Source organism: Lepidochelys kempii, chromosome 7, assembly GCF_965140285.1.
Source record: "Lepidochelys kempii isolate rLepKem1 chromosome 7, rLepKem1.hap1, whole genome shotgun sequence".
Taxonomy (NCBI): Eukaryota; Metazoa; Chordata; order Testudines; family Cheloniidae; genus Lepidochelys; species Lepidochelys kempii.
The window spans coordinates 61,022,318-61,049,853 of record NC_136386.1 but is presented as its reverse complement, the minus strand read 5'-3'; the positions used below and the strand labels follow the sequence as shown (position 1 = coordinate 61,049,853).

The following is a 27,536-nucleotide window of genomic DNA, read 5'->3' as shown; positions in this document are numbered from 1 at the left end:
GAGTAACAGCCGTGTTAGTCTGTATTCGCAAAAAGAAAAGGAGTACTTGTGGCACCTTAGAGACTAACCAATTTATTTGAGCATGAGCTTTCGTGAGCTACAGCTCACTTCATCGGATGCATGCCGTGGAAACTGCAGCAGACTTTATTTATACACAGAGAATATGTGTATAAATTTTTTTTCATATTTTTTCATATTCTCTGTGTATAAATAAAGTCTGCTGCAGTTTCCACTGCATGCATCCGATGAAGTGAGCTGTAGCTCACGAAAGCTCATGCTCAAATAAATTGGTTAGTCTCTAAGGTGCCACAACTACTCCTTTTCTTTTAGCTGATTCTTGCATCTTTATGCTTTCCCCTTTCAGCCACTTATCCATTGAACTTGTGTGCAAAAGTTCTAATAAAAATAAAACAGAGAGACTGCTAACAACCAACAAACTAAGAAATGAGAAGATTCACTGAAGTCTCACTGAAGCAAAACAGCACTCCAGAGAGAGTGACAATTACTGAGGCACCTTAACACTGCTACACTGGCTACAATGTGCTTCCAGCTGGTTTGGCTTGCAAACAGCTTTTCTTCTGCCATGAGGTCCATCCCTACGAGGGTGCCCTGCGAGGGACAAATTAGCTTGGACCACCCCCCACGTACAGCGTGGCCCCTGCTCACTCTGCCCTTGATGACAAGCCAGAGGTGTGAGCTGCCACCTGTGCGCCTGGGGTCTCAGCTACCGCCCTGCCCACCACAGGGCTCCGGCTACTGGCCCTGCACCGGGGTCTGGGCTGCCGACTCCGCACTCTGTGGGGCTCCAGCTGCTGGACCCCGTTGACTGCCCCAGTCAACTGAGCTCAGGTTGCAGGTCCCGCTGACCGCCGGGGCTCGGACTGCTGCCCCCAACTGCCCAGCCCCACTCTCCCTGGGGCTTGGGCTGCCAGCCCCACATGGAGTGCTGGGGTTCGGACTGGTGACTCCCCTGCTGATGGGGTCAGGGCTCAGGCTGCCAACCCCAGTGGCCCGGCCCCACTCTCCCTGGGGCTCGGGCTGTCTGCCCTGCAACCGGGTCCTACCTGCTGTCTCCAATGCTCAGGGTCCTCTGGCCGCCGTTAGTGAAATTTTTCTGGTGAATCCCCTGTAACGTTCTGCGAACCCGTTTGGGAACCAATGAACTAGGGTCTCTGGACCTATCAACACCCTTTAAAAGTATCCCTAAGAATAAAGAACCAAAAAAGTTGGATCTCCTGGGCATAAAAAGTCATTTGTCCTCGAGCGTACAACTTTGCTTAGCAAATTATCCGGCTCTTCTTTCTCACTATGACTATTTTCATGGGATAAGACTGAGGAGTTTCTGGATAAATGTCCATGTACTTTAGAAAGGACTTGAAATCTCTCATCTCAAGTCAGTTAATGGCTAAGACCTCTGTACAAGTTGCAACTGGTGCTGCTGATACAGCATCAAATTCTTTGAGTGCTGGTGTCTCTGTGCGTACACGGGCTCCATGCTCTTGAGACTGAAAGATTGTTGCAAGAAGTGTCCATTGGTCCACGTCTGTACTTTTCCACTCCTTGTGCCCCAGATGAACGGTATAAGGGATGGTGTGGACCGTCCACCTCTCCATTTCCTTTCTACTGCTGTGTGGTGTGAGACAAAACCCTCCAGTGTCCATGAAGCTGATCATTCGACTTCATTTCTGTAAGTATTGTAAAAAATAAAATTTTGTTAATAGCAGTTTAGAGTTAGTTTAGTTAGATTTTGGGGACTCCCCTGTCTGGGGCTGCTGCCATCCTGGTAAAGGATTCAGATTATGCCCAGGATTCCAGGCTTCAAGAACAGCATCTCCTGCCCCCGATCCTTCGTGGTCAGCAATGACCATTAGAGGTGCCCATACTTCTTTGGAGAAGCTCATATCTCTGCTAAGTGGAGTATCTGCCATTCCATTCCCAGTTGAGCCCTGTAAGCTCAGGAATTCAGACTTAGGAAACATCTCATGGAATGTGCTGTGAGGCCCCAGCCTAATATGCCAATGTACATGGGCGGGTGGGGGGTCTGCCTGGCCCAGAAGCATTGAGGAACATACCACCCAGCTCCATTGTCTCTGAGACAGGGGCGAGCAAAGATAAGGAATCCTTTTCCCAAGCTCACCATGAGGGTAGAAAGCCTCTCAAAAGCCTAAAGAGAGATCCCCCTCCAGAACAACCTCCTAAGGTGAGGGCTGCTTCCCCAGCACCTTCACGAATGAGTGACTCTTTGTGCCTGGTTCCAAGAGGTTTAAGAGCACGTACGAGTTATGATACCATCCCACTGGATCCAAATAGTATAAGTACCTGCATGTTGGCACTGTTGATACCAAGCAAAGAGAGGCATGATCCAAGGCTCGGATAACCATCGGTACTGGCAAAGGACGTTCAAGAACCCCATGTACCACTGGTACCAATGTGAGCGCATAAGGTAACACCAGCTCCCAAGGGAGAAGACTCTTCAATCCCCTGGTGACAGCTTCACTCCAGGGGATATCTTTGTTGTTCTGGACCCAGGTTCTCCCCTTCTATTGGACCTGGTCTTTACAAGGGAGATTCTTACACTGGCAGTCCACGAACACTACTACTTACTGGACTCATGGATCATCCTTTCAAACCACTGGGTTTCTTGTTACGTTGTCTTCGTGGACAAATACAGCTTTCCTTGTGGCTATTACATCAGCACGTAAGGTGAGTGAGTTGTAAGCATCTTCTGCCATATATGATTTTCTGCAAAGACAAGGTTATTCTCAGACTGCACCCTAAATTATTTTCTGAAGTGCTGACTGATTTTTCATTTAAAAAATAAATCTGTATGTTTACCAGTGTTCTTTCTGAAACCACACTCAACCAAGGGTGAAGCTGAACTACACATATTAGATATCATATGTGTCTTGTCCATTTATTTCACTAGGAAAAAATCTTCTCCAGTAGGAATAGAGAGGTTATTTTACCTGTGTATTTGGCACTGGTGTGACTGCTGCAGAAAAACTGTCTCCACTTCAGGTGTTCACAGTTTAAGAAGGATATTAATAAATTGGAGAGGGTTCAGAGAAGAGCCATGAGAATTATTAAAGGATTAGAAAATGTGCCTGATAGCCATACTCAAGTAGCTCAATCTACTTTGCTTAACAAACAAAAGGTTAAGAGGTGACTTGATCACAGTAAGTTAATATCTACATGGGGAACATTTAAAAATGGGCTCTCCAGTCTAGCAGTGAGAAGTGTAATGTGACCCAATGGCTGTAAGCTAGTTAAACTTAGGCTGGAAATAAAGCATAAATTTTTAACAGTGAGAGAAATTAACGATTGGAACAATTTATCGCTGGCATGGTATATTCTCCATCATTGACAATTTTTAAATCAAGATTGGATATTTTTCTAAAAGATCTGCTCCCAGAATTATTTTGGAGGAAGTTCTCTGGCCTGTGTTAGACAGGCAGTCCAACTAGATGACCACAATGGTCCCTTCTGGCCTTGGAATCTATGAATTTAGGTCATCCCCTCTGCTCTTTGCTTCTGTTGCTGAAAGATCTAAGGTTCAGGCATTTCAACCCAGAGTATTTCTAGATGGATGTCAGGTTGTATAAAGTTATTTTATGAGATGGCCAGTTTACAGCTACCTGGGAACATTAGGGCACATTCAGCCGGGGCCCAGGCAGGCTCATTTAGAGGTATTCCTACAGTTGATAATTGTAGGGATGCTACCTGGAGTAATGTACGTTCACAAAACATTATTGTGGCGATGTTGCATGCAGGTGCTCACCTGGGCGGGGCTCTATTAAAATCCGTATTTAATTAGACTCGCAGTAGTACCCTCTGTCTGTGTGGTGTACTCCTTGTGAACCACCGGATGTGGATCATATATAGGCAAGCATACAAAGAAGAAAGGGAAGTTACTTACCTGTTCAGTAACTGGAGTTTTCAAGATGTTTTCTACATGTGTTCTACAACCCACCCTCCTTTTCCCCACTACTGCCAGACCTAATATCTTGGACTGGGTAGTGGTGAAAGAGCTGAGGATCAGTTGGTCACACTTTCCCCTTTTATGCCCTTGGGGGTGAGAGGAGACAGGCTTGAGGCTATGCAGGGAGCGGGTGTGACCAATGGACACTGCTGGCTAAAGTGTTCCAATATCTGGCATGTGGAGAACATATAGAGAATACATCTCAAAGAATTCTAGTTACGGACCAGGTAAGTAACCTCCCTTTGTAGTCTTGATTTTTATATCTAAATTTTCTTACAAAATATGTTATGTCGGAAATATTGTTAATACCCTTGACAATTAACAGTAAAATATTTTGTACCATGCTGGTTGTCAATCTGTTTGTGTAAGTTAATAGAGGCTAGTCTACACTACACAGGCCCTGCTGATACAACTATAGTGGCAGAGCCTTCTCGTGAAGGCACAGCATATGCCAACAGAGTTTTTCTGCCACCATCATAACACTACTCCCTGTCTACACTACGGTATAGTTAGATTAACATAAATCGCCTTGCACTGACCTATGTGTGCACGTTCACATTCAATTTGTCTGCAGCTGACATAATCGCCCTGTTACAGCAGTGCAGTAAAACCATCTCCCCAAACGGCATAGAACTGTGGTCAACCTACTGCATGACTTGTGTTGACCCTAATAGGCCTCCAGCAGCTGTCCCACAATGCCCCATTCCCTGTCACAGTGACCACTCTAGTCACAATTGTAAACTCCACTATCCAGTAGTCATAGAGACTTGAAACCACTCCTCCCCCTTTTTAAAACTTCCTGCATGCAGCATGATTTTGAAATGCCTTTCCCTGAATACCCACCTTGGTAAGCACATCTAGCAGCTCTCCATTGTGTGCAACTGCCTGACCATCCAGGCTGGTTCCAAGCACTAGACATGCTCCTGACTGGAGTAGGCAGAAATATTGGATCTCCTGAGCCTGAGAGAAGAGACTTAGCAAGCACAGCTGCAGAAGAGCTATAGCAATGTGCAAACAAATTGTTCAGGGGATGCAGGCAAAGGGGTATAACAGGGATCAGCAGCAGTGCTGTGTGCACTTTGCCAGGGATGCCACAAAGTTAAGGAGTGCAATAGATTTGGTGCTGTGCTACAGACCTGCCACTTCATGTCATACTTGCTGCAGACCGCACCAGCACACCACCATGAATACCTCTGAGGAGCCTAAGCCAGAGACCCCTGCCATGAATGGGGAAGAGGAGGTGGGAAATGGGGCGGGGGACTCCTACCAAACCACGAGCCAATTTGAGACGTCAGTGTAGCTAGTCATGCCAGGTGATTGCAGATGAGCCTGATGAAGGGGAAGGGAACTCAGGTAAGCGTGTGCATGCACTTTTCATTACATTGCTCAAATTTAAGATGCACCCGAACCATTCCAGGCTTGCAAGACAAAGATATTGACTTTCATTGTTTTATTCATACTAGAAGAGTAGTGGTACAAGAGACAGATAGACCGACTTGGTATCTTCTTTTCATTCCCATTAGGTTGGGCGGGGTGGTGGTGGCATGCAGAGCATTTTGTTTGTATTGCATAGAGATTTCCTTTTTGTCCTCCTGAGAGATCTCGAAACTTTCAGGGAGATGCTCTGCAATCCTCTCCCAAAGGTTCCCAGGTTGCCTTATTTCTTCCTCCACAGGCGAACACTTTCCCACACCGCTTTGTCATGAGTTTGGCTGATACCATTGCAGTAAACTGGCTAGCGACATTCCAGGCTCAGGATGCCAGTAGCAGCTGTGTTCTCTGTGCCTTTGTGATCCTTGTGTGAGAGCAGCTAAAACCACCACCGTCTGTGGAAAATAGTTCTAATATTCCGTGCTATTGTCTTATACTCATACCCATGAAACAGGAACCAACATTTTATAGCTTCATGCAAAAGAAAATCCTTATCCCCCTTGTCCCTGGAGGGGAACGGAGAGTGGTGCAGGGCTGAGCTGTTCCAAAGCTGAAACATGAATAAGCTTTTATCATTAAAGTATTTATGCAAATGGGGAAGGCAGCTTTGAAACTTATCTTTCCCTTTCCCCTGTGACTGTAAATTCAGTGGTACAGCTGTACTGCTTTTATAAAGCAGCTTCGAGCAATGCTCCCTTTACACCTGCAGAACTCCTGACCGTGATCGAGAGAGAAGAAAACTAGGGAGCACATGTTCTGAGAGATGCTGTACTGGACCATGAAAAAAAGGACTGATATGACCAAAAGCATGGAAAAATGTGATATCTTCCATTGTCATTTTGCAGTGTTTGTTGTAGCTGTGTTGGTCCTAGGATACTAGAGAAACAAGGTAGGTGAGGTAGTATCTTTTATTGGACCAACTTTGGTTGGTGAAAAAGAGACAAGCTTTTGAGCTTACCACTGAGCTCTTCTTCAGGTCACGTGTGAAGAACTCTAAGTAAGCTCAAAAGTTTCTCTTTCAGCAACAGAAGTTAGTCTGATAAAAGATATTACCTCGCCCTCTTGTTTTTCTAGCATGGAAAAAAAAGTCTCTGGAGTCCCACCAGGACAAAGAGGGAAACAACCTAAGCCATAATTCAGTAAATCCAAATGCTGTACATCCTGGTTCACCCTGCTTGCAGCTTTCTGAACAGCTGTGTTCTTAAAGAAGTGACTGTCATGCACTTTCCCTGACCAACCCATGTTGATATCTGTGAAATGTTACTTATGAGTCACCAATGCTTGAATAAGCATAGAAAAGTAGCCATTTTTGCTGATCTGCTTTGTGGCAAGGTGGCCTGTTGCCAAAAGAGGAATATGCATGCTGTGTATGGCTCCACTTCACTTTGGGTAGTCTATTACTGCAAATCTATTCACTATGTCCTGCATATGGCCAACAGTCACAGTCCTGTGTAGCAGATAACTGGCCCTACACACTTGCATAACTGAGTTACCTTCTGTTCTTTAGGGTGCATTGTCCTGTTCCCTTCCTTCCACATGTACCCTCACCCATAACACACCTTCCTTCCTCTCCTTTGTTTTTGTTTCCTCCTGTCACCATCACCCCCCATTTGTAACTTCAGGTCTAAATTCTAGATGGTCAATTCTTCAAGCCAGAATCTAGTATATTTTAGAACAGAGACAGTCGTGGCCTGGCTTTTAAATGCTTGTTTGTGCCATAGGTGGGAGATCATGCTATTGGTGCTTGGAACCTAAGTGTCTCTTACATTTTTATCCTTTATGTAAAGAAATGGAGACATTAGGTCATTTTCAGCTTTTTCTCTGGCCCGTTTGTGCTGCCTGGGTGGCACAAAACACTTGACAGCTATCCTGACAAAACTGCATGGAGTTTCCCCAATCCAACTTTAGCGGATGGCTACAGCTGTTGTAAGAGGAGCAGCCCTTCTGTTCCATAAATTAACAATGGGGATCAACAATGTAGGAGAGTATTGACTTTTCAGGAGTCAGACCACTTTTAATGTTACAGAAGAATGGCACAGTATCATTGCCCAGACCTGCCCCTAGCATTGACCCTCACTGCTACTGCCTCACCCATGACTGAGCATCACCCCTACACTGTGACACTCCCTAGCCCCAACCCTGAGCATCACCCCCACTGTGACACCTCTGCCCCCAGCATTTATCCTTATTGCAGTGAGATTGACCAGCCCCACCTATGCAGTACAGTACATTGTCCAACAGTATGACATTGCTCTGTAACACCCCCAGCTGCCCAGCCAAGACCCTAGTACTGAGCGCTGCCCCTAGTGTGGCACTGCCCAGCCTCACCCCTCCCAGCCCTGACTCTCATCCCTGTGTAACGCTGCCCCATGCCACCCCAGCACTGAGCATCACCCCCAATGTGACACCTCTGCCTCCAGCTTTGATCCTCATCCCAGTCCTGCCCACCCAGCACAGGGCATCACCTTCACAGTGTGATGCCCCTAGCCCTGATCCTCCTCCTAATGTGGCACTACCCAGCCTGCCCACTCGCACGGAACGTTGCCCCTAATGAGTGTGACATGGCCCAGCCCCACCCACAGCACTGAGCCCCACCTCTCAGCTACCCACAGTGCGACACGGCCCAGTCCTGCACGGAGCCCGCCCCGTAGCGTGGCACTGCCTTGCCCCCAGCACTGAGCCCCGACCGGCACTGTGACACGGCCCGCCCCCGCGTTGGATTCTAGTACTACGCGGATCTGTGACGACAGGTATTTTGTCCTCGCTACCTTACCGTACATGGGAACTGGCCCCTTGTGGTCGGTGATTGGCTGGTAGGAAGTGGAAGCGGGTGCTGTTTGGCGCGCGTGCGTGGGAGCGATGAGTCCGGTGGCTCGTGAGGGGCGGCGCTGAGCAGGTACTGGGGGGTGGCAGAGATCCCCTCACACCACACGCCTCGACTGGGGAGCGCGCTGGCCCTACGGCTCGCCACGGGCCCGGGCGGCCGCGGGGGCGGAGCCCCGCACAGCATGCCTGGCGGCCGGGGCTCTGGGGCGGGGCCCGGGGCTCCTGGCTGCGGCCCGGAGCGTTCTCAGCGGTCCTCTGGCGAGCCCCTGGCTGTGCCTGCGGGAGCGTTGGGGGCGGCCGGGGACACGGCTCCGGAGGGGCGAGGGACTTGCTGCGCTGGGGAAGGGCCGCTCGGCTGCAGCCTGCCGCTGGGCTGGTGTTGAAAGCGGCAGGACCGTTTCCTCCCGCTTCAGAAAGCGAGTCCGAGGCGGAGCGGGCCCGCGTGGGGCGGGCGGTGTAACGCGCTGCTGCCTCAGCCGTTAGTGCTGAGGGTACGTAACGCCGCACTGAGATCCCCGCGGCTGACTCGGGCCAAGGAGCTGGAGTCCGGGCCCAGGGGCACTGCGAGCGGGGAGCCTGCGAGCATGGACACGGCAATAAAACAGCCTCTTAGCCCGAGGTCCACGAGCCGGAGTCGGCTGGTACGGGCCAGCCGCGGGTGTCTAATCCCAGCGTAGACCTGTCCTAAGAGCTCACGTAGAACAGACCCGAACAGCAGGTAAAGCAGTTCTTGCTTTCGGGACATGGTGCGTGTTTTCAGGAGAGGCTGGGTGATGTGAGGTAAATGGATGAATGTTCACGTTGCATTGTTGGCTGAGAAGTACAATAGCAGTGCTTGACGTTCTCCAGAGTTTGAATAGGTCTTGTGGAGAAACTCCCAGACTCTGATTGATTTGCAGCAGGTGGGGTGACTAAAGCAGCAATCCAGACTCCTGGCTGCTGAGGTCTGTGCTTAGGAAGCTGCTGCTGTATCTTAGTTTATTCTGGCTGAGGCATTTTTAATCATGCTGAAGAGTCTGGTGGTGTGGTGTTATGTGAAAAAGTTAATAGTAAGAGCTCTTTAATTTCCCACAAGCTGAAGGTGAAATGTCCTGCGGGGCATGTTCTAGTATGGCTGTCTATTGGTGCTTGCTGAGACAGGCAATCATTACACCAGTTTCTTGATAGCCTCATTTGTCAGCTGTGGGTTTTTTAGGCTGATTCTTATGAACACAGACACATTCTACCCAGTCCCTTAGCTGCTGTGGTTTTGGGCTCCCTTCCCCAGTGAATAATTTCACTGCTGCCTACAGTTCTGAGCAGCCTCAGGGAGACCTACCCAGAAACTTGATAACTTCATTCTGTAGCTGATTGGCAAAATTCTGAGCAGTAGCTGGAGAAGCTCTAATGCTGTCTTATCTGCAGATACAGGAAGACAAGACTGCGCATTAGTTACACCTGCTTCTTTGCAATCTGTCACGAGAAATGTCACTTTTTCAAACAAAGGAAAAGCATAGAGTCTGGAAAAATAGATGACTAGCTTCTCCCCTTCACACCCTAAACACTCAGAAGCGGGAAGCTTTTGGTTCTCAGCCATTCCCTTAGGGGCCCTTTAATCTCTACCACATTTCTGATTTGCACCAAGCTAGTCATAACAGCAGCCCTCAGTCCGGGAAGGACTAATTTATCACAGATTGTTCTAGGAAGTGTCCAATTTAGTCCAGGAGAAGGATGTTTAGACACCTGGGATGGATGAGGAACTTAGAGAAAGGCTCCTTAGTACTTTTCTAGATAGTTCTGCACCCTGGAGCAACTTGGCACCGAAGGGAAAGTTAATCTCCTTGCCCTGCTAAAACCCACAAGCTGAAAAACTTAGTTTCAGTTCTGTGAGGTGACTATTTAAAAGTGCATAGTCTTGCTGGCCTCATTGAAATTGTGTGTGTTAATTCTTGCCTGTTCCTGCCACCTTTCAGCTGTTTGGCTGGAGCAGCCTAAGCAAGACATCAAAGAGCTGAGTCTGTACTTTCTGATCAAAGTCCTCCCCCACGCCCCAAGTAAACAAGGCTGTGTTTCAGCTACTTCTGTGCCTGTTTGAGGGAAGGGCAGATTGTGTCTAAAATATTTATTACAATGGGAAAAAGTCTTAATAGTCCCATAACTCAGGAGCTCAAGGGCATTTTCTCTAACTATTAAAATCCTGTTTGGGTAGAGATGAAACATGACAAATTTCACTCCCAAATGTGGAAGTTTTGGGATAGCCTAGTGTGTGAGTTCTCACCTTTTGTGCATACCCCAGCTAGTCATTTTTGGGTTAAGGCAGGAACTCCCCCTCCAAGATGCTTTCCATAAGTAGCCAGTCCAAGGGTTCTTGCATCTTCCTCTGAAATACCTGAACTGGCTTCTCTTAGAGATAAGATACCAGACTACAAGTCATACTCCTGGGGGAATTCTGCACCAAAAAATTAAAAATTCTGCACGCAATATTTTAAAACTTCAAAATTGTGCAAATTTTATTTGTCAAAATAACACTATATAATCACACCAGTTTCAATTATTTTGGTAATTTATTTCAAAGTATCTGTCATCAAGTATGTCTGTAACTCTCTACTGCTGGGGGAATTTTTTGTCTGTGTTGTTAAAGAAACCCCTCTGACGGCTGGGCAGACTACGGCCTGCAGGCCACATCTGGCCTCTCAGACCATTTAATCTGGCCCTCAGTTCCTGCTGGGGAGCAGGGTCAGGGGCTTGTCCCGCTCTGTGAGGCTTCCAGGAAGCAGCCGGCATGATTTCCCCACTGGCTCGTATGTAGTACGCAGAGGCATGGTCAGGTGGCTCTGCACACCACCCCATCCGCAGGCGCTGCCCCTGCAGCTCCTGTTGACTGTGGTTCCCGGCCAGTGGGAGCTGCAAGGGTGGTGCCTGCAGATGGGGCAGCACGCAGAGCCACTTGGCCGCGCCTTGGAGCTAGAGGGGGGACATGCCGCCGGGAGCGGCTTCAGGTAGGCGCCGCCGGGAGCCTGCCCCAGTCCCTTGCCACAGCCCTGATCCCCCTTCAAACCCCTTGATCCCAGCCCAGAGCCCCCTCTTGGTACCCCAAGCCCCTCATCCCCAGCCCCATCCCAGAGCCTCCACCCCCTGCCAGAGCCCCAATAGCCTGCCCTATCCTGGTTCCCCTTTTGCTCTCCGAAACCCTCGGTTCCAGCCTGGAGCCCACTCCTGCACCCTGAACTCCTCATTTCTGGCCCCACCCCAGAGCCCACACCCCCAGCAGGAGCCCTTGCCCGCTCCTGCATCCCTACCCCGAATTTCATGACCGGCCATGCAAAATTTCCATACCCCAGTGTGGCCCTCAGGCCAAAACATTTGCCCACCCCTGCACTCTGACAATCCAATTCCTGTTTCTCTGCTCCCTCCCCTGCATAGCCCAGCTGGGGGACCAGACACACTCCCCCCCCCCCCCCCCCAGGGACCAGCTGCAGGCCCCCCAGAGCCCAGCCATAGGGCCCTCCGTGGCCTAGACATTCACATCCCCTCCCCCCTAGAGATTGGCTGCAGGGCCCCCTCCAGCCCAGACACACACACCCTTTCCCCCTCCGAGCCCAGCCATGCACCCTCCACCAGCCCAGATACTTCCCCTTCTCTCCTCCCCCCCCCGAGGCCAGCTGCGGGCCTCCCCCATTGCAGAAACACACACCCCTTCTCCCCCCCCCCCAGCCCACACACTTCCCCTCCCCCCTCCCCTGAGGCCAGCTGCGCCTCCCCAGCCCAGGCACACTCACCCCCTCCCACCTAGAGTCCAGCCATAGGGCATTCCCCAGCCTAGACACTCACTCCTCCCCCTCGGAGCCCAGCTGTGGGGCCTTCCCCAGACCAGACACTCTACCTCCTACCCAGGGATCCAGAGGAGAAACGGCCTGATACTGGGTCCCAGGCTTGCACAGAGTTTCCTTCCTTCAGGGCATGCTGGGAACTGCAGCTGCTGGGAGCCCTCCAGTTCACTCCACTTTTCCCCAGCCTTGTCTTCTATTTGTGAGCTGGGCTCTGCCGGGTCCAGTGGCCTCTGATGGCAGCCAACATCTCTGCAGCCCATTTCTGTGGGGGCGGGAAGGAAATTCTGCACACACAACATTAATTTCTGCAAAATTCTGCCTTGTGCAGTGGTGCAGAATTCCCCCGAGAGTAAAGTCCGATCCAGTGTGAAAATTGCTATGTTCCTAAAGAAAAATGTGCAATCTTAAACTTGCTGGGTTAAGAAGTGGGGGGTGGGGGGAGTGTTTACCTTCTTTTAGCTGTTTAGAAGTGTTTAATTGCAAATTTTGGGTGTTGGCTATCCATTTTTACCTGGAGAGCTAGTAGGGTTGTGGTACTGTGTGAAGGAAGCAGTTCCTGAGCCAACCGAGAGGAAAGGGTTTTTAGTCAGTTTATCTGAAATTGTATTTAAACTCATAGTTAGCTGAAATGTTAGACAAACAGTTGAGAAGGAAGATTTCTGAAGATATGCCTTTTCTGCTTAGGGCAGAGAGCTCTTTTTCCAGTTCTTTGGCTCTTGTAGGGGACACCTTAATCAAAAGCAGAAAATGAAACCTTATTATTTCTAAAGGTAAAACAAGCACTGCATCTGCCTTTTGGGGGGAGAGAAGAAAATATACGTAAAGTATATAAAGAAGCAAAAAAAGACAAATTAGGTGACTTATTTTTTGCAGATCACCTTAAATTAGGTGACTGAGGTGTGACTGAGTGTCTGCAGTAGCAAAATAAGAACAGCTTGCTGAGGACAGCTGTACGCTCCTTCCCACATTCAAAGGTTTTTACTTGGCTGTTCACAGGTTTCTAAAGTTGCAGTAAAATTAATGGCCAAGTTCATTTAGTGTAGAGGCCAAGATACTTCACAAACCAGTTAAGTACTGAACCGTTGATTCTTTTCAGAGTAGCAGCCATGTTAGTCTGTATCCGCAAAAAGAAAAGGAGTACTTGTGGCACCTTAAGAGACTAAGACGTGAGCTGTAACTCACGAAAGCTTATGCTCAAATAAATTTGTTAGTCTCTAAGGTGCCACAAGTCCTCCTTGATTCTTGTCACTTTGCCACTGTAACTTCCAGTTGTATGGAGAATTTAAAGGGGAGCTATGAGGTGCACGAACAGAGTTCTTTTCTTTTTTCTTTTTTTTAATTTCCTTATTTGTTACTAATAGCATCTCAGCTGACAGAATTTGAAAATATCAAATTCACTGCACATGACTGCTTAGGCAATAAGAATGGGCAAGTCAGTTTCTAATCTGTGCCTGCACTGCATTTGGACATGAATCTGCAATGTTCAGGCTACAATGCTGCAGAACATGTTGTGTTCCTTTAAAAAAGCTTCTGTGAAAATGGGGGGGGGGGGGAGAAGCATGGAAACATTTCTATTGGTGGGAGGCCTTTTTAAACTAGATTTATTTTCAGAACCTAAACCTTGGGCCTAAGTCGATTTTTCAGTGTCATTCTAGGCCCATTTACACTATGTGTTCAGCCATATCAAAGGGAAGCACTAACGTACTGTTGTGTCCCCAGTCATGGTTAGAGTATGACTTTGGTGTTGAAACAGAACTGTAAAAGGATACAGTTAACAGTGGTCCTTGTGACTGAGGTGTTTCTGTGGAGGAGCTTGGAAGGCAGGACCCATTGATGTGACTCTTATTTAAATTGAGCCAATGCAGGAGCCAGGCTCTGGAGTGATGTCCTTTTGAGTGTTTGTGTTGCTAAGAAGGTGAGCTGCTGCAGTTTGAACCTGTTGGAGCCTTATGTCGGTGAATTCATTTCTAGATATATTGCTACGGTAATCTAGTTGAACGATCACAGTTGCTCAGGTCACTTGTGGCTGGGCCTGAGTCTGACAAGCTGAGACAAGCATAGATTGAAGAGGATCTTTCTGCAGCCAGAGATTTATGATGGGTCCAGGATTGTGTCTATAGACTTGACTATCTGAGGAGAGGTAATATACTGGCAGCAAGTTCTTCGAAGCATTTTACTCCACTGGTATTGCCTCCATCCAAACCAGGTTTAGTTTCATCATCTTCTTTTCATCCAGCACTACTCTTTCCTTTAATATTTGGATAGCTGGGTATGATCCATGTATTGCTGAGTCCATGAGGCCCTATGATTTTACCTACTGGCTCCATGCAACCCATCTGTCAATAGTACTCCATAGGAGTGGGCTCTAGAGATGGAAGACAGTTTCCCATCATGACTCTTGTGGTTTGGTCGAAAAAGGAAGGATTGGAATGGTTTTTTTCAGTGTGCTGTTGCATGCCTGTGCTGTGTGTCTGAAATAGGACAGCTACATTTTATGACTGACCGTATACAAGGCCTTACAGATCCAGCAGTCACAGTATGGCTATACACCAAAATCCAGGGATAAGAAGCAGTCATCAGTATGTCCACAGATTCAGCTCTGTCATGCCCTGGCCTGAAGCTTTATTGGGAGAGATCCAGGATATTGGCAGTGGAGTGGGAGACAGCTCTTTACTCAGAAATGGGAGGTTGGACTCTGAGCATTGGGCAATGAGATTGGTTACATTGAATAATAATTTCTTAAGTACTTGTTGCATTTGGAATCTTTTCTGGGGGATGGTAGAATTTGCTCCCCAGAAAAGATTTCGGTTGTCATTTGATTTCATGCAGAGCTTTTGGGATTTCCTTTTGGGCCAGTTTGAGAGGAAGGGTGTTGTGTTTTTGGGCCTGCATTTTATGACTGTTTCCTGACACTAATTATTCACGACTTTAATATGGATTGCGCACATAGTTAGAGTTCCCATCTACACAACAAAATGCAGACATGCTTTAGCCATGTTGGGTCACAGGTGTCTCCTTTGACGTGTCTAACTGTATTTCTAGCACAAATGGGAAGCCACTTTTGTGTCCTTATTTTTTTGCAGCTGTTTACGCCACTGAAACTCAAGAACACATTTGTTCTGCCACCTTGCTCACTTAAATATACTCCAGGGAATATATTAAGCTTTTAATAGATTTTTAATACCAGAAGTGATTCATGATCTAGTCTGACCTCCTGAATAATCCACTTCATGGAGCGTAGTGACTCCTGTATCTTAGGCCTTCTCTCTACACTGGCAAGTTTCTGCACAGTAAAGCAGCTTTCTGCGGTGTGATTCCCGAGATGTACACACTACCAAACCATTTAGTGCACAAAAACTGCGCAGTTGCAGTGCTGTAAAAAAAAAAAAAAAAAAAAAACTACCCCGACAAAAGGCGTACAACTTTCTGTGCCAGGGGCTCCAATGCTGCGGTGCCAGTGTAGACACCCTGGTTGATTACAGTGCTGCAGTTGGCCTCCGGGAGGTGTCTCTCAATGCCTGTTCTTGCCTCTTTGGTCGTGGGTTTGAACTCTACTGCCCTGCCCTCAGGTGACCAAATGTGAGCCCCACCCCTTAAATTCCTTGGAATTTTGGAAGTCCCTTTCCTGTTTGCTCGGAGACGCATGCAGTGGTCTCCGCACATCGTTCCAGGTGACCTTGCCTGCTCCACGCACCAGGCGATCCCCCTCTTGGAGCAATGCCAAGCTTCTGGACCTCATCAGCATTTGGGGAGAGGAGGTGGTCCAGTCCCAGCTGTGCTCCAGCGGCAGGAATTATGATACCTATGGGCAGATTTCAGAATGCACGACAGGGGCTGTGACCTGGACACTCTGCAGTGCAGGGTCAAAGTGAAGGAGCTGCAGAATGCCTACCACAAGGCGCAGGAGGCAAACCACTGCTCCAGTGCTGCCCCCACGAGCTGCCGGTTCTACAGAGAGCTGTGGCGACCCCACCTCCACTGCGAAGGCCCCTGTGGATACTTCGGTGGCTCGCGTGCAAGTCGAGAGTGGACCGAGCCAGGAGGAGGAAATCTTGGATGAGGATGTGGAGGCGGAGGGGGACCCAGAGGCAGAGGATGACTCGGAGGTCAGAGCTGCATATAGCCAGGAGCTCTTTTCTACCCTGGAGGAGGCTAGCCAGTCACAGCTATTGGAGCTTGGTGAAGCACAAACAGGCAAGGAGACCCCTGGTAAGTGGCTTTGATTTTGGGAATCGCTGAAGCGAGTTGTTGGAGTCAGGAGGATTGCAGAAAGCAGGTTTGTGTCTGTATGATGCACTTACCACCATATGCCTAGTCTGAGCAGCGGAACAGGGTCTTGACTCCCTCACTTCACGGGAATCTCCCTCAGAGATCTCCAGGAAACTCTCATGGAGATACTGGGCAATCCGCTGCCGCAGGTTCTTTGGCAGAGCTGCTTTGTTTCTTGCCCTATTAAGGGTGACTTTCCCCCGCCACTCTGCTGGCGGGAGAGACGACTGTTGCGGCACACAGGTGAGCCGCATAAGGGTCAGGGCGGAAGCCGCAGTATTGGGGAAGACCCTCCCTTGATTCCCTGCTCACCCTCAGCAGTGAGATATCTTCCATAATGAACACAGCCTGTGGAAAAAGTGGGGACAGTAATGATGATGATGACTATAGTGCCGGCTCTCCCCAAGACCCACGTGCCTAGTGTACAGTACCGTCTTGGAACACTGATTTTTCCCCTGCAGTTACTCACCATTTTGGGGGTCTTGTGGCTCGTGTGCTTGCTTGGGGTCAGCCAGTTAGTGACAGGTATGTGAATAGTGGCTGTGTTTTAAATCACTGAATCAGTGGTCTGTGTTGCAAACAATACTGTTTCTGTAAAATGTTGCATTTTGGCTTCACAGAGATGACCTTGGGAGCCCAGCCTCCCTCTTTGTTATCGGCGGCTGAACAGCTGCGCAGAATTAGAAAGCAGCCATAAAGAACTAAAGAGGACTTTCTGCGTGATGTTATGATGCACTCCATGGCCAAAAAACAGGAACTGAAGGCGTGGCGGGACAGCGAGAAGAGGGACCAAAAGGAGAATGGGACATGCCAGAACAAAGCTATGGAGCGGCCCTTAAATGTTATGGAGTGCCAAGCAGACATGCTCCAGGCACTACTAGCACTACAAACCTAGCAGCTCCGTGCCTGCCCTCCCCTGCAGCTGCTGTAGCAAAACTCTTTCCCATGCGACCCCCCCAGACACCACCAACACACTCTTATCAACCTCCTGGCTCCATTCCACTCCTACCCTGTCAGTCCAGCCTTGCGGACTACCCGTACCCACTACACTCAGCACCCATCCCTCTGCTGTTTAGCTCTGCTGAAATACAGTACCCACTGCGCTGTACTCCAAAGGACAAGGTTGCATATGATACCTGGACATATACAAACCTTTAACTGTCCTGGGACCCCACCTCCTCCTAGGACCCTCCCTTTTCCCAGGCCTGACAGTGCTGATGTGTGTGTTTTGTTTCTCTGTCTCCTCCAATTGTTGTTTTTTAATAAAAGAATTGTTTTGGTTTGAAAGCCATCTTTATTCCATTAACTGAAAGCAAACAGAGCCCTGCAAAGTAACAGTCAATTTTCTCATCTGCACCAATCACAATCACTTCCTAGCTTTACAAGCACTGCATTCCTGAGCATAGCAACAAAAATATTAGTGGCTTTCAGCTTCACATTGCTGCCTCAAGGCATCCCTGATCCTTATGGCCCCATGCTGGGCCCCTCTAATAGCCCTGGTCTCTGGCTGTTGAAATTCAGCCTCCAGGCGCTGAGCCTCAGCAATCCAGCCCTGAGTGAATTTTTCACCCTCCCCTTCGCAGATATTATGGAGTGTACAGGATGCGGCTATAAGCATAGGAATATTGTCATCGGCCAGGTCCAGCATCCCATATAGGCAGCACCAGCGGGCCTTTAAATGGCCAAAAGCACACTCAGCAGTCATTCTGCACTTGTTCATTCTGTTGTTGAACTGCTCCTTGCTGCTGCCAAGGTTCCCCATGTATGGCTTCATAAGCCACGGCATTAAGGGGTAGGCAAGGTCTCCCAGCATCACAATGGGCATTTTGACTTCCCCCTACGGTGATCTTCTGGTCTGGGAAGAAAGTTCCTGCTTGCAGCTTCCTGAACAGGCCAGCGTTTCGAAAGATGCCTGCGTCATTCCCCTTTCCGAATCACCCTGCGTTAATTGTTGATGAAATGCTCACGGTGATCCACAAGTGCCTGGAGAACCATTGAGAAATGCGATTAATGGCCCCACACACTTCCGTCAACACGAGTCCAACAGTCGACTTTCCCACTCCGAACTGGTTAGCGACCGATCGGTAGCAGTCTAGAGTAGCCAGCTTCCACAGTGCAGTCGCCACGTGCTTCTCTGACAGGGCAGCTCTCATTCTCGTGTCCTTGCGCCACAGGGCTGGGTCGAGCTCCTCACAGTCTCATGAATGTAGCTTTCCTCATGCGCAAGTTCTGTAGCCACTGCTAGTCATCCCAGATGTGCATGATGATGTGATCCCACCACTCAGTGTTTGTTTCCTGAGCTCAAAAGCGGCATTCCACTGTGGTCATGAATGCCACAAGCAATCTCATGTCGTAGCTACTACGTGTGGCAAGATCAATCTCTAACTCCTCTTGCCTTTGTAGTTTAAGGAATAACTTCACTGCCACTTGTGGTGTGTTAGTGAGAGCGAGCAGCATATTGGTCAACAGTGCGGGATCCATTCCTGCAGCTCGAAGAGGCAGAGCACGCAGTACACAAACCATGGAAAGATGGCGCCAAATGCAGACAGAAGCACAGGGATTGCTGGGCTGCGAAGCAATGCATCACGGTGCATTGGGACAGGACTAGTATGCCCTGTGTCCCACTCCGCCTTCCCACAACTCTCAGGGGCAGAAGAGGAAGAGATGCTCTGTGGGATAGCTGCCCAGAGTGCACCATTCCAAATACCACTGCAAGTGTGAACACTCTATTGCGCAGGCAGGTGCCTGCGCAATATATAACAGTGGTTTCCCTTCAGCGCTCTCTAAGTAGTGTTGTAACTGCTGGCAATGTAACTCTGGCAGTGTAGACATATCCTAAGATGATGACTTGTATTTGAGCTATAACATATCTTCTAGTAATATTTTTCAGTTGTTAATTACACTAATTGTTAAACATTTGTGCCTCGTTTCCAGGTTTTCTGACCTGAACTTAGTCGTTGGCTCTTGTTTTCCCTTGTCTGCTAGTTTAAGTAGCCCCCCACTATCAGCTGTCTTCTGCCTGTATAGGTAAGAATAGACTGTGATTAAACTTCTTTTTGATAAGATAAATAGATTGAGCTCCTTTAGTCTCTCACTGTCAGGCAGATATTTCAGACACAAAGCATTCTTGCGGCTCTTCTCTGAAATCTCCAGCTTGCCAGCATCTTTCTTGAAGTGTGGCATCAGAATTGTAAAAGTCTCACCAATGCTGCATACAGAAGTAGTATCATCTCCTTCCTCCTACTTGCTGTTCCCCAACTTATACAGCCACAAATTGCATTTGCCTTCTTAGAGCACTGCGCTGGGAGCTCATGCTCAGCTGCTTATTCGCCATGACCGCAAGATCACTTTCAGAATCCTGCCTTCCAGAATAAAGTCTTCATCCTGTACTGTGATCTACAGTCTCAGTTCCTAGATGTATGAAGTGTTGAAATGCATGTGGTATGATTGTACCAAGTTATCTATATTGCCCTATATAAGTGCTTTATCCTTGTAATTACCACCTGTCAATTTGTCATTTGCAAAGCTTATCAGCAATGGTTTCATATTTCCTTCCAGATCATTGGTAAAGGTATTGAATAATGTTGGAGCAAGAACTGATCCCAGTGGAATGGCAATAATCCACTTTTTAATCAGAATGTTATGCAGTTTTAAATCAAATGGTTTCAGAAGACAAAAGTGTATTATGTCAATAGTTATTACTTTCATCAGTCAAACTTTTAATGTTGATTAGAATTAATTATATTTCCTTCCTTCAGTTCTTTGATAGTCCTGTATGAGTTAGTCCTGTATTTCTGGCTAACTGGCTTGTAATTTCTATCTTATCTTAACTACTCTTAAGCCTTGGCACAGCAGTGGCTTTCTTGGAGGTCTCTGGAACTTCCCCAGTATTCCAAGATTATTCAAATTTAACATTAGTGGTCTGTTACTGTAATGATAGTGAGTGTCGTGGTGGGAGAGAAGAAGAGGTTGAAGAGTGGAATGGGGACAGGAGAGTTCTGAGCTGGCACCGTCTGGCTCTGCAGTACATGCACTACGTGTGGTACATGGGTTGTGATCAGCTGGTGTGTGGGTTGATTTAAAAAGAGGAAGACTTCAGTCTTTATTCTGAGCTCAGTAACCTACAGAATTGCTTAAAGAACATGTGAGAAGCTCCACATGGCTATTTAAGATGAGTTAATTAAAGTTGCTAAGGAAAGCAGAAGGAAATTCAGAGACAAGAACAGAGAATTAATCTACCTTGATCATAATTGACTGCGTGAATTGTGCAGCAGTACTGACTGTTGCTTTTGAAGCGAGAGCATACAGGTGAAGGGGGCACTTTCCCCTTAATTTCTGTTCAGGGATGGAGAAAATGTCTCCATTGCCCACCCCGTCAAAGAACAAGGGTTAAAAAACCTCAAAATCTTGTGACTGACTAGAGGAGCAGCACTGAAAATACTACTCCTCCTCCTTCCTAGCTTCTGACCTGAGTGGCTCGACAGAGGAGGCAGCTGTAGAGCAGCCTTCTGCCTTTTGGTGCTGCTGTGTCCTAGGATGCAGATTACAAATATGTGTTGCAATTTCTCTTGAGTTTTAGATGTTGTACACAAGGTCTTGAAACAATTGATGTAGCGGATGGTGCTAAGAAAGCTTGTGCCTCTGAGTTGAGACATCTTAATACAACTGAGTGGGCAAAGCCCTTGTACGTGGGTCTGTGGAGTACTGGTCAGCCACATGGTACTAGCTCCTTCTCTTGATTTGCAGCTGACAAACCACAATTAAATGAAGTTTAAAATATATACAGTACTCTCCGAATATTATCCATGTAAGTATAGGATTGTCGTGCAATTCTGAGCAGGAATGGAAATGGTCTGTGATCGAGAATGGGAGAGGTGTGTCTGAAATGTTCTCTGTGAAGTTGTGGTCTGCATTATAAAAAGGTTTGGGAGCTTCTGCTAGTAAGAAAAATCCATAGGCGAGAGAGGGGTTAGGGAGGGATTTTCATTCACTGACAGCAACATTGGTGGATGACCATGTGTTTTGTTCCCACAGATGACGTTAGTATGACTATGGCCCAGCCTGGGGCGGTAGTAGCAGCTGCTGCAGGAGTCCTGGTTCTCCTCCTCTACTCCTCCATTCACAAAGTTGATGAGGGCCACCTGGCAGTGTATTACAGGTACTATTCCAATGAGTACATCCAAGGTTCTCAACATTCTGGGTTTAATTCTTTCCGTTATGGTTCATCCAAGGAAGGTCTTGTGTAAGAGTTTGCCCTGCTCCATGTTCTGTGCCTGGGCCACATCTCAGGATGGGCAGGAGGGCCATTATTGCTGACTAAAGAGGTAAAAAATGACAGTCTAATAATCATGAGATATTATAAAAATGTTTTCTGGTCTGTTTGGATTTTGAACTCCCCTGTCACCCTAGTGTGCATGAAACAATTATGGGGTTAAAATTCAGCTTTAAATGCATACAGACAGAGGCTCTAGCTCCCCAACTCCCTCCCCCAGTACCCAGGGCCTTTCGCATATCCCTGTATGCTTGATTCATAACTCCCACTCTTCCCATACCACTGTGTGCCTAGTCCCCAAGTCCCTTGCGTCCCCCTCTACTGAGAGTCCTTCCTGTATCCCTGTGCACCTGATCTGACTCCCCACTCCTTCCTGCACCTCTGTATGCCTGCTTTCCAGCTCCCACCATGCAGACCTTTCCTGAACCTCTGGGTGCCTGATCCTGAACTCCTTACCCTTCTTTGGGTACCTGGTCCGTGCCCAGCGCTCTGGCTTAGAGCCCTTCCCCGCTGCTCTGTGTGCCTAGTCCCCACCTTCCACTTTAGGAGGCCAGCTCCCAACTCTGTCAAAAGGGAGCAGTTGGGGCAAAAAACCTAACTGGCTTCAAGACTGAACTTGATAAGTTTATGGAGGGGGTGGTATGATGGGACTGCCTACAATGGCATGTAGCCAATCTGATTTTTAGCAGCAAATAGCTCCAATGGCTGATGATGGAGCTTAGCTCTGAGTTACTACAGAGAATTCTTTCCCAGGTGTCTGGCTGGTGGGTCTTGCCCACGTGCTCAGGGTCTGATTGCCATATTTGCAATTGGGAAGGATTTTTTCCCCCAGGTCAGATTGTCAGAGACCCTGATGGATTTTTGCCTTTCTCTGCAGCATAGGGCACAGCTCACTTGTAGGTTTAAACTAGTGTAAATGGTGGATTCTCTTAACTTGAAGTCTTTAAATCATGGTTTGAGGACTTCAGTAACTCAGCCAGAGATTAGGGGTCTGTTACAGGAGTCGGTGGATGAGGTGCTGTGGCCTGCCATGTGCAGGAGGTCAAACTAGATGATCATGATGGTCCCATCTGGTCTTAAAGTTTGAGTCTACGCAAGTTGTTTTTTGCCCAAGTTCTTAACTGAGTATGAATTACCACTGCCCTATTTATCCAGTTTGCCACAGGTCTTGTCTATCCTAGGTTTCTAGCTATACTCAATGTGTGTCGTGCACTGGGACCGTGACCCACACAGCAGGCACATCCCACACTGAACACAGATGTCCCTAAGGCAGCAACACTGGTGTAAAAAGTCCAGTGTAAGCAAGATCTTAATCTGATGGTCTTATTGATCCTGCTGATATTTAAGAATAGGGAATGAAGGAAACAAGTTACCTCGGTCATAGTCTAGCCGGTTGCTGAACTTCCCATGGGTACTGGCTGCTGGTAAACTACCTAGAGCAGAGCTCCCCAGACTGCTCTGTGGACTTCTTGCAGGCAGGTCATTGCCTCCTCCTATTCATAGATTCCAAGGCCAGAAGAGACCATTATGATCTCCTGTATAACACAGGCCAGAGAACTTGCCCCAAAAATAATTCCTAGAGCAGAGCTTTTAGGGAAAAAAAATCCAATCATGATTTAAAAATGATCAGTTATGGAGAATCCATCATGACTCTTGGTAAATTGTTTGAATGGTTAATTACCCTCACTGTTAAAATTTTTTTGCCTTTATTGGATCATATTTGACCTTTCTCTGTTAGATTGAGGCGTCCATTATTAATATTTGTTCTCAATGTAGTTATAGACTGTAATCAAGTCATCCCTTAACCTTCTTTTTGTTAAGCTAAATAGATTGTGTTCCTTGAGTCCATCACTATAAAGGCATGTTTTCTAATCCTTAAGTCATTCTTGTGGCTCTTCTGTGAATCAATTTATGAACATCTGTCTTGAATTGGACACAGTATTCCAGCATTGGTCATACCAGTGCCAAATACAGAGGTAAAATAACCACTCTACTCCTGCTTGAGATTTCCCTGTTTATACATCAAAGGGTCACGTTACCCCATGTGACTTCTGTATTGTACTGGGAACTCATTGTCTACCTCCCTTCCCCCAAAAAATCTTTTTCAGTCACTGCTTCCCAGGATAGATTATGGCCGACATCCTTACTTCCAGGATGTATGCTTTTACATATGTCTCCATTAAAATGCATGTTGCTTGCTTACTAGGCAATGCGGCTCACTCTGAATCAATGACCTGTTCTCTTCGTCGTTTTCCACTCCCCCAATTTTTGTGTCATCTGCAACCTTTATCAGAGATTTGTTGTCTTCCAGGTCATTGATAAAAATATTAAATAGCATAGGGCCAACAACCAATCTCTGCAGGACCCCACTAAAAACACTCCCACTCAGTGATGATTCCCTATTTACAATTGCATTTTGAGAGCGATCGTTTAGTCATCATTTAATCCATTTAATGTGCCATGTTAATTTTTACCTTCTAGTTTATAATCAAAACGTCTTGTGCAACCAAGTTAAAAAAAAAAAAATCAAATTAGTTTGACAGGATCTATTTTCCATAAACTCATGTAGATTGGTATTAATTATATTCCTTGACCTTAGTTCCTTCTGTGCTGCAGACACATCAGGCAAGTCCAGTTCCTCTACTGATTATGGTAATTTACTAGTTGTGGCGTTTCTTCCCAGGCAATGCCAACACATTCATTTTCCTCTATCACTGTCTTCTGCTGGTTCTTCATTGGCCTTACTCACTTTCTCTTTCTTACCACAAGTACCCAATTCAGTGCTTGCTGAGCATGCTTCCTATTGTCTATACAGTATACATGTCCCAACCACCTGAACTTTTTTCCCTTTGGTTCTATTTTCTAACGTCTTTCTGCTCTGTCAGCCCTCTTACTCTTGTGTGAATCATTCAGTGTCCTTTTCAGCCTTCTGGAATGGACATCCTCCAATCTCTTTTTGTTAGCTACTGTTATCGGCCAAGTCTCTGCTCCGTATAGCAGCGTGATCCTTACAATTGCACGGTATAATCTGACCTTTAGTTTGTGCAGATCTCTGTGTGATCAGACGTTCCTCCTTCCAAAAATGATGTTTGCTTTTCCTAATCTCATATAAATGTTTATTACAGCCACCTGAAAATGTCGTCACTGTCCCCAGCTACCAGAACTTTTCTATCTGTTGGATTTCTTTTCCCTCCACTTCTGCATTTGTTGTCTAGTTTCCTACCTTCATAGTCTTGGTTTTCTCTGCTTTTGCTTTCAGTACTTTTTATTTTTTTTTGGCTTCCTGTTCTGCCACAGAGGGCATCAAAACGAAGGGCAATCATTCTGTTCTGTGACGTACTTAGTAAAGCTATGTTGCCTGTAAAGTCAAGGTCTTGTAACTCATCTCCACTAATCAATTATATTCGTCCACCATGCTGCTTGTTGCCCACAACATCACCCAGTCTATTGCTAATGCTAAGAAGATTGGTTACAGGCCTAGGTGAGAGGTTCAGTATTGTGACTGGAGTTAGACAAGGGTGTGTTATCACCAGTCTTACTGCGCATCTGTCTCCATAGCTTGTCTGGTCTCCCATTGCTTCTAGCAATATTCCACAGGGTCTCTGTGAACCCTGTCGGATGTTTTCTTGAAGACGAGAAAGTTGATTAAGGTGGGTTTTTGCCATGCAGTAGTTTTTTTCAATGATCTGTTGAAGGGTGAATGCCTGTTCCCAGTGTGATGTACATGGATAGAACTTACCCTGCTAATTATATTGCTCTCCTTTAATTCTTTATTAATTGGGTGCTGTATTAGCAGCTACATTATCTTGCCTCGGATCAATGCCAGACTGCTAGGCCTATAATTACCCGGATTATCCTGTTTACTTTTTTGAATATTGGTACATTAACTTTCTTCCAGAACTTTCCCAATATTCCAAGATTTATTAAAAACCAACATTAATGGTCCAGCGAGCTCCTTAGCCAACTCTTAAAATGTTGAGATGCGTGTTATGTGGACCTGCTGATTTAAAATGGTCTAACCTTAGTAGCTGCTGTTTAATATCCTCCTATTTGTTTCCAGTTGCTAAATTAACTCTAACGTAAGTTAAATGTACATTATTTTCCTATTTTATTTTTCCACATAAACAATTGCTGTAGATACCACAGAGATTTTATGTGATTGTGGCTGAGAAGAGATGTCCAGCAGACAATCTCTCTCCTAAGATGTGGGTGACCCAGGACACTGTTTGGAGCCCCCAGTCCAAAGAGTACTAAATGCGGAAATGAATGGCAGTGTAATTGTTGCATTCCATAAATGCTGGGGAATGTAGAAGCGAAATCCCATAGCCTCCTTAACTTGGCCATGGTGCTCATCCTGCAGGTTTTGCTTTACACTTTAACATATGCAAATGGAATATTGAATTGCACCCTAATCAGACAAGCAGGAAATATAAGATCTGGGTTATGCTGGAACCGTCCCTTTTCCATTAAATAAATTGGGGTATTTCCTAGGTCAGCAAGCACAATGATGAATTCATCATCACTTGGGTTTTTAACTGCAGTGCAGACATACCCCACAGCTGGCCTGTGTCAGATGACTCTGGCTCACAGGGCTCAAGCTATGGAGCTGTTTAATTATGGTGTAGACATTAAGGCTTGGTCTCAAGCCCAGGCTCTGGGATCCCACAAGAGGGGAGGGTCCCTGAACGTCTGTGCTAAATTAACAGACCCACAGCATGAGTCCTGTGAGCCCAAGTCAGCTGACACAGGCCTGCTGTGGGTGCTTAATTGCGGTGTAGATGTACCCTTGGAGTCTTTAAAGTAAGACTGGATGTCTCTGTAAAAAAGATGCTCTAGTTCCACCACAGGGTATTGGGTGCTAAAGTGTTCACGTATGTAGTCGGGAAGAACAGTTCCTTTGACTGCAGGAATCATTGGGTGAGATTCTCTGGTCTGTGATACCCAGGAAGTCAGACTAGATGATCTAATGGTTCCTTCTGGCCCTAACATCTGTGAAAAATCACCTTGACCCTCAGTTATTACATGCTCCGCACAGTGGACAAAACGTCTGTTGTGTTGGGAGAGATTAGTGAAGAATTGAAGGGTTTTTTGCAGCCCCTGCAAAATGCAAAGGTCAAATCTGACTGTTCCTTAACTCCCTGTGTGGCTCATCACACAGCACACACCTGATAATGTTCTGCTGCACATCTTCAATTTTCATACATTTTTAAATCTTTTCAAATGTTCCTAACTTCATTTAAAATTTTTTGGACTGAGATGACCTCTCTTTGTCAAATTAGAAGTTTCAAAGTTCAGCTGTTTTGAGGTTTCTTCTGACTTCCCTCACAATGAGTGTAGTCAGGTTTTTTGGGGGCTTTTTTGAGTAGGAAAAGTATTTTTTTTTCTAATCTCTCCACTCTTAAATGGCTCAGCAGTTTTACCAATCTTTCTAAAAATGTCACCTTTTGGCAGAGACTGGCCATGGGAGTGTTCAACCCCAAAAATAAATCCTTCAGGAATTCTAAAAGTTTTATCTGGCTATTCTTAAAGGAAGCTGCTTTGTAGCCCTAACTGTAGAAGTTATCACTAGCTGCTGTATTCATTAAGTTGATAATACTTACGGCATCTGCTGTATGCTTGTCCCTTCTGCTCATGTTGTCAGGTGATCAGGGGTCATGTACTTCATGAGTTATCCAAATGGGATTTCATCTGGGCCAATCCTGTATTAAACTGGGGCCAGTATTTCTCCTGTCTAGAGCATAATTTTATCTGTGGTCAAAATGTTTGATGCATCTGTTTCTCATTTGGAGGAAACTGTGGTTTTAGAATGTGTCCTAAGACCTCATGCCTTGATGTAGGAGATTATTAAGATGTGGGAAACTATATACATGTACACAATAATTTGCATAAACAGACCCAGTAGGGAAATATTTGCCATGATTGGGTTTGTGGGAGCTGAAGCCCTTAAATG

General features: G+C 46.7%; 1 protein-coding gene and 1 long non-coding RNA gene across 9 annotated transcripts in view; one reads left to right on the top strand and one right to left on the bottom strand.

The window, feature by feature from the left end:
- Nucleotides 1-301: 301 nt before the first annotated feature.
- On the bottom strand, nt 302-12,255 carry LOC140914682 (uncharacterized). 3 transcript variants are annotated; one of them, XR_012159939.1, is made up of 6 exons: nt 12,099-12,255; nt 10,494-10,618; nt 8,184-9,634; nt 4,823-5,960; nt 2,605-2,742; nt 302-1,685 (listed from the first exon to the last, which is right to left on the bottom strand). It is a non-coding gene; the product is annotated as an uncharacterized LOC140914682 (long non-coding RNA). The 3 variants fall into 3 exon arrangements; XR_012159940.1 differs by having other exon boundaries at nt 10,494-10,664; nt 12,106-12,255; XR_012159941.1 differs by having other exon boundaries at nt 12,106-12,255.
- LOC140914681 (erlin-1) overlaps nt 8,208-27,536 on the top strand; it is a 75,375-nt gene continuing 56,046 nt past the window's right edge. The window contains exons 1-2 of one of the 6 annotated variants that reach the window (XM_073353129.1): nt 8,208-8,306; nt 21,349-21,472. In XM_073353129.1, coding sequence (XP_073209230.1) covers nt 21,360-21,472 — 113 coding nt within the window. In that variant the 5' untranslated portion in view covers nt 8,208-8,306; nt 21,349-21,359. The other 5 variants (XM_073353130.2, XM_073353128.2, XR_012159938.1 and 2 more) reach the window with 5 other exon arrangements.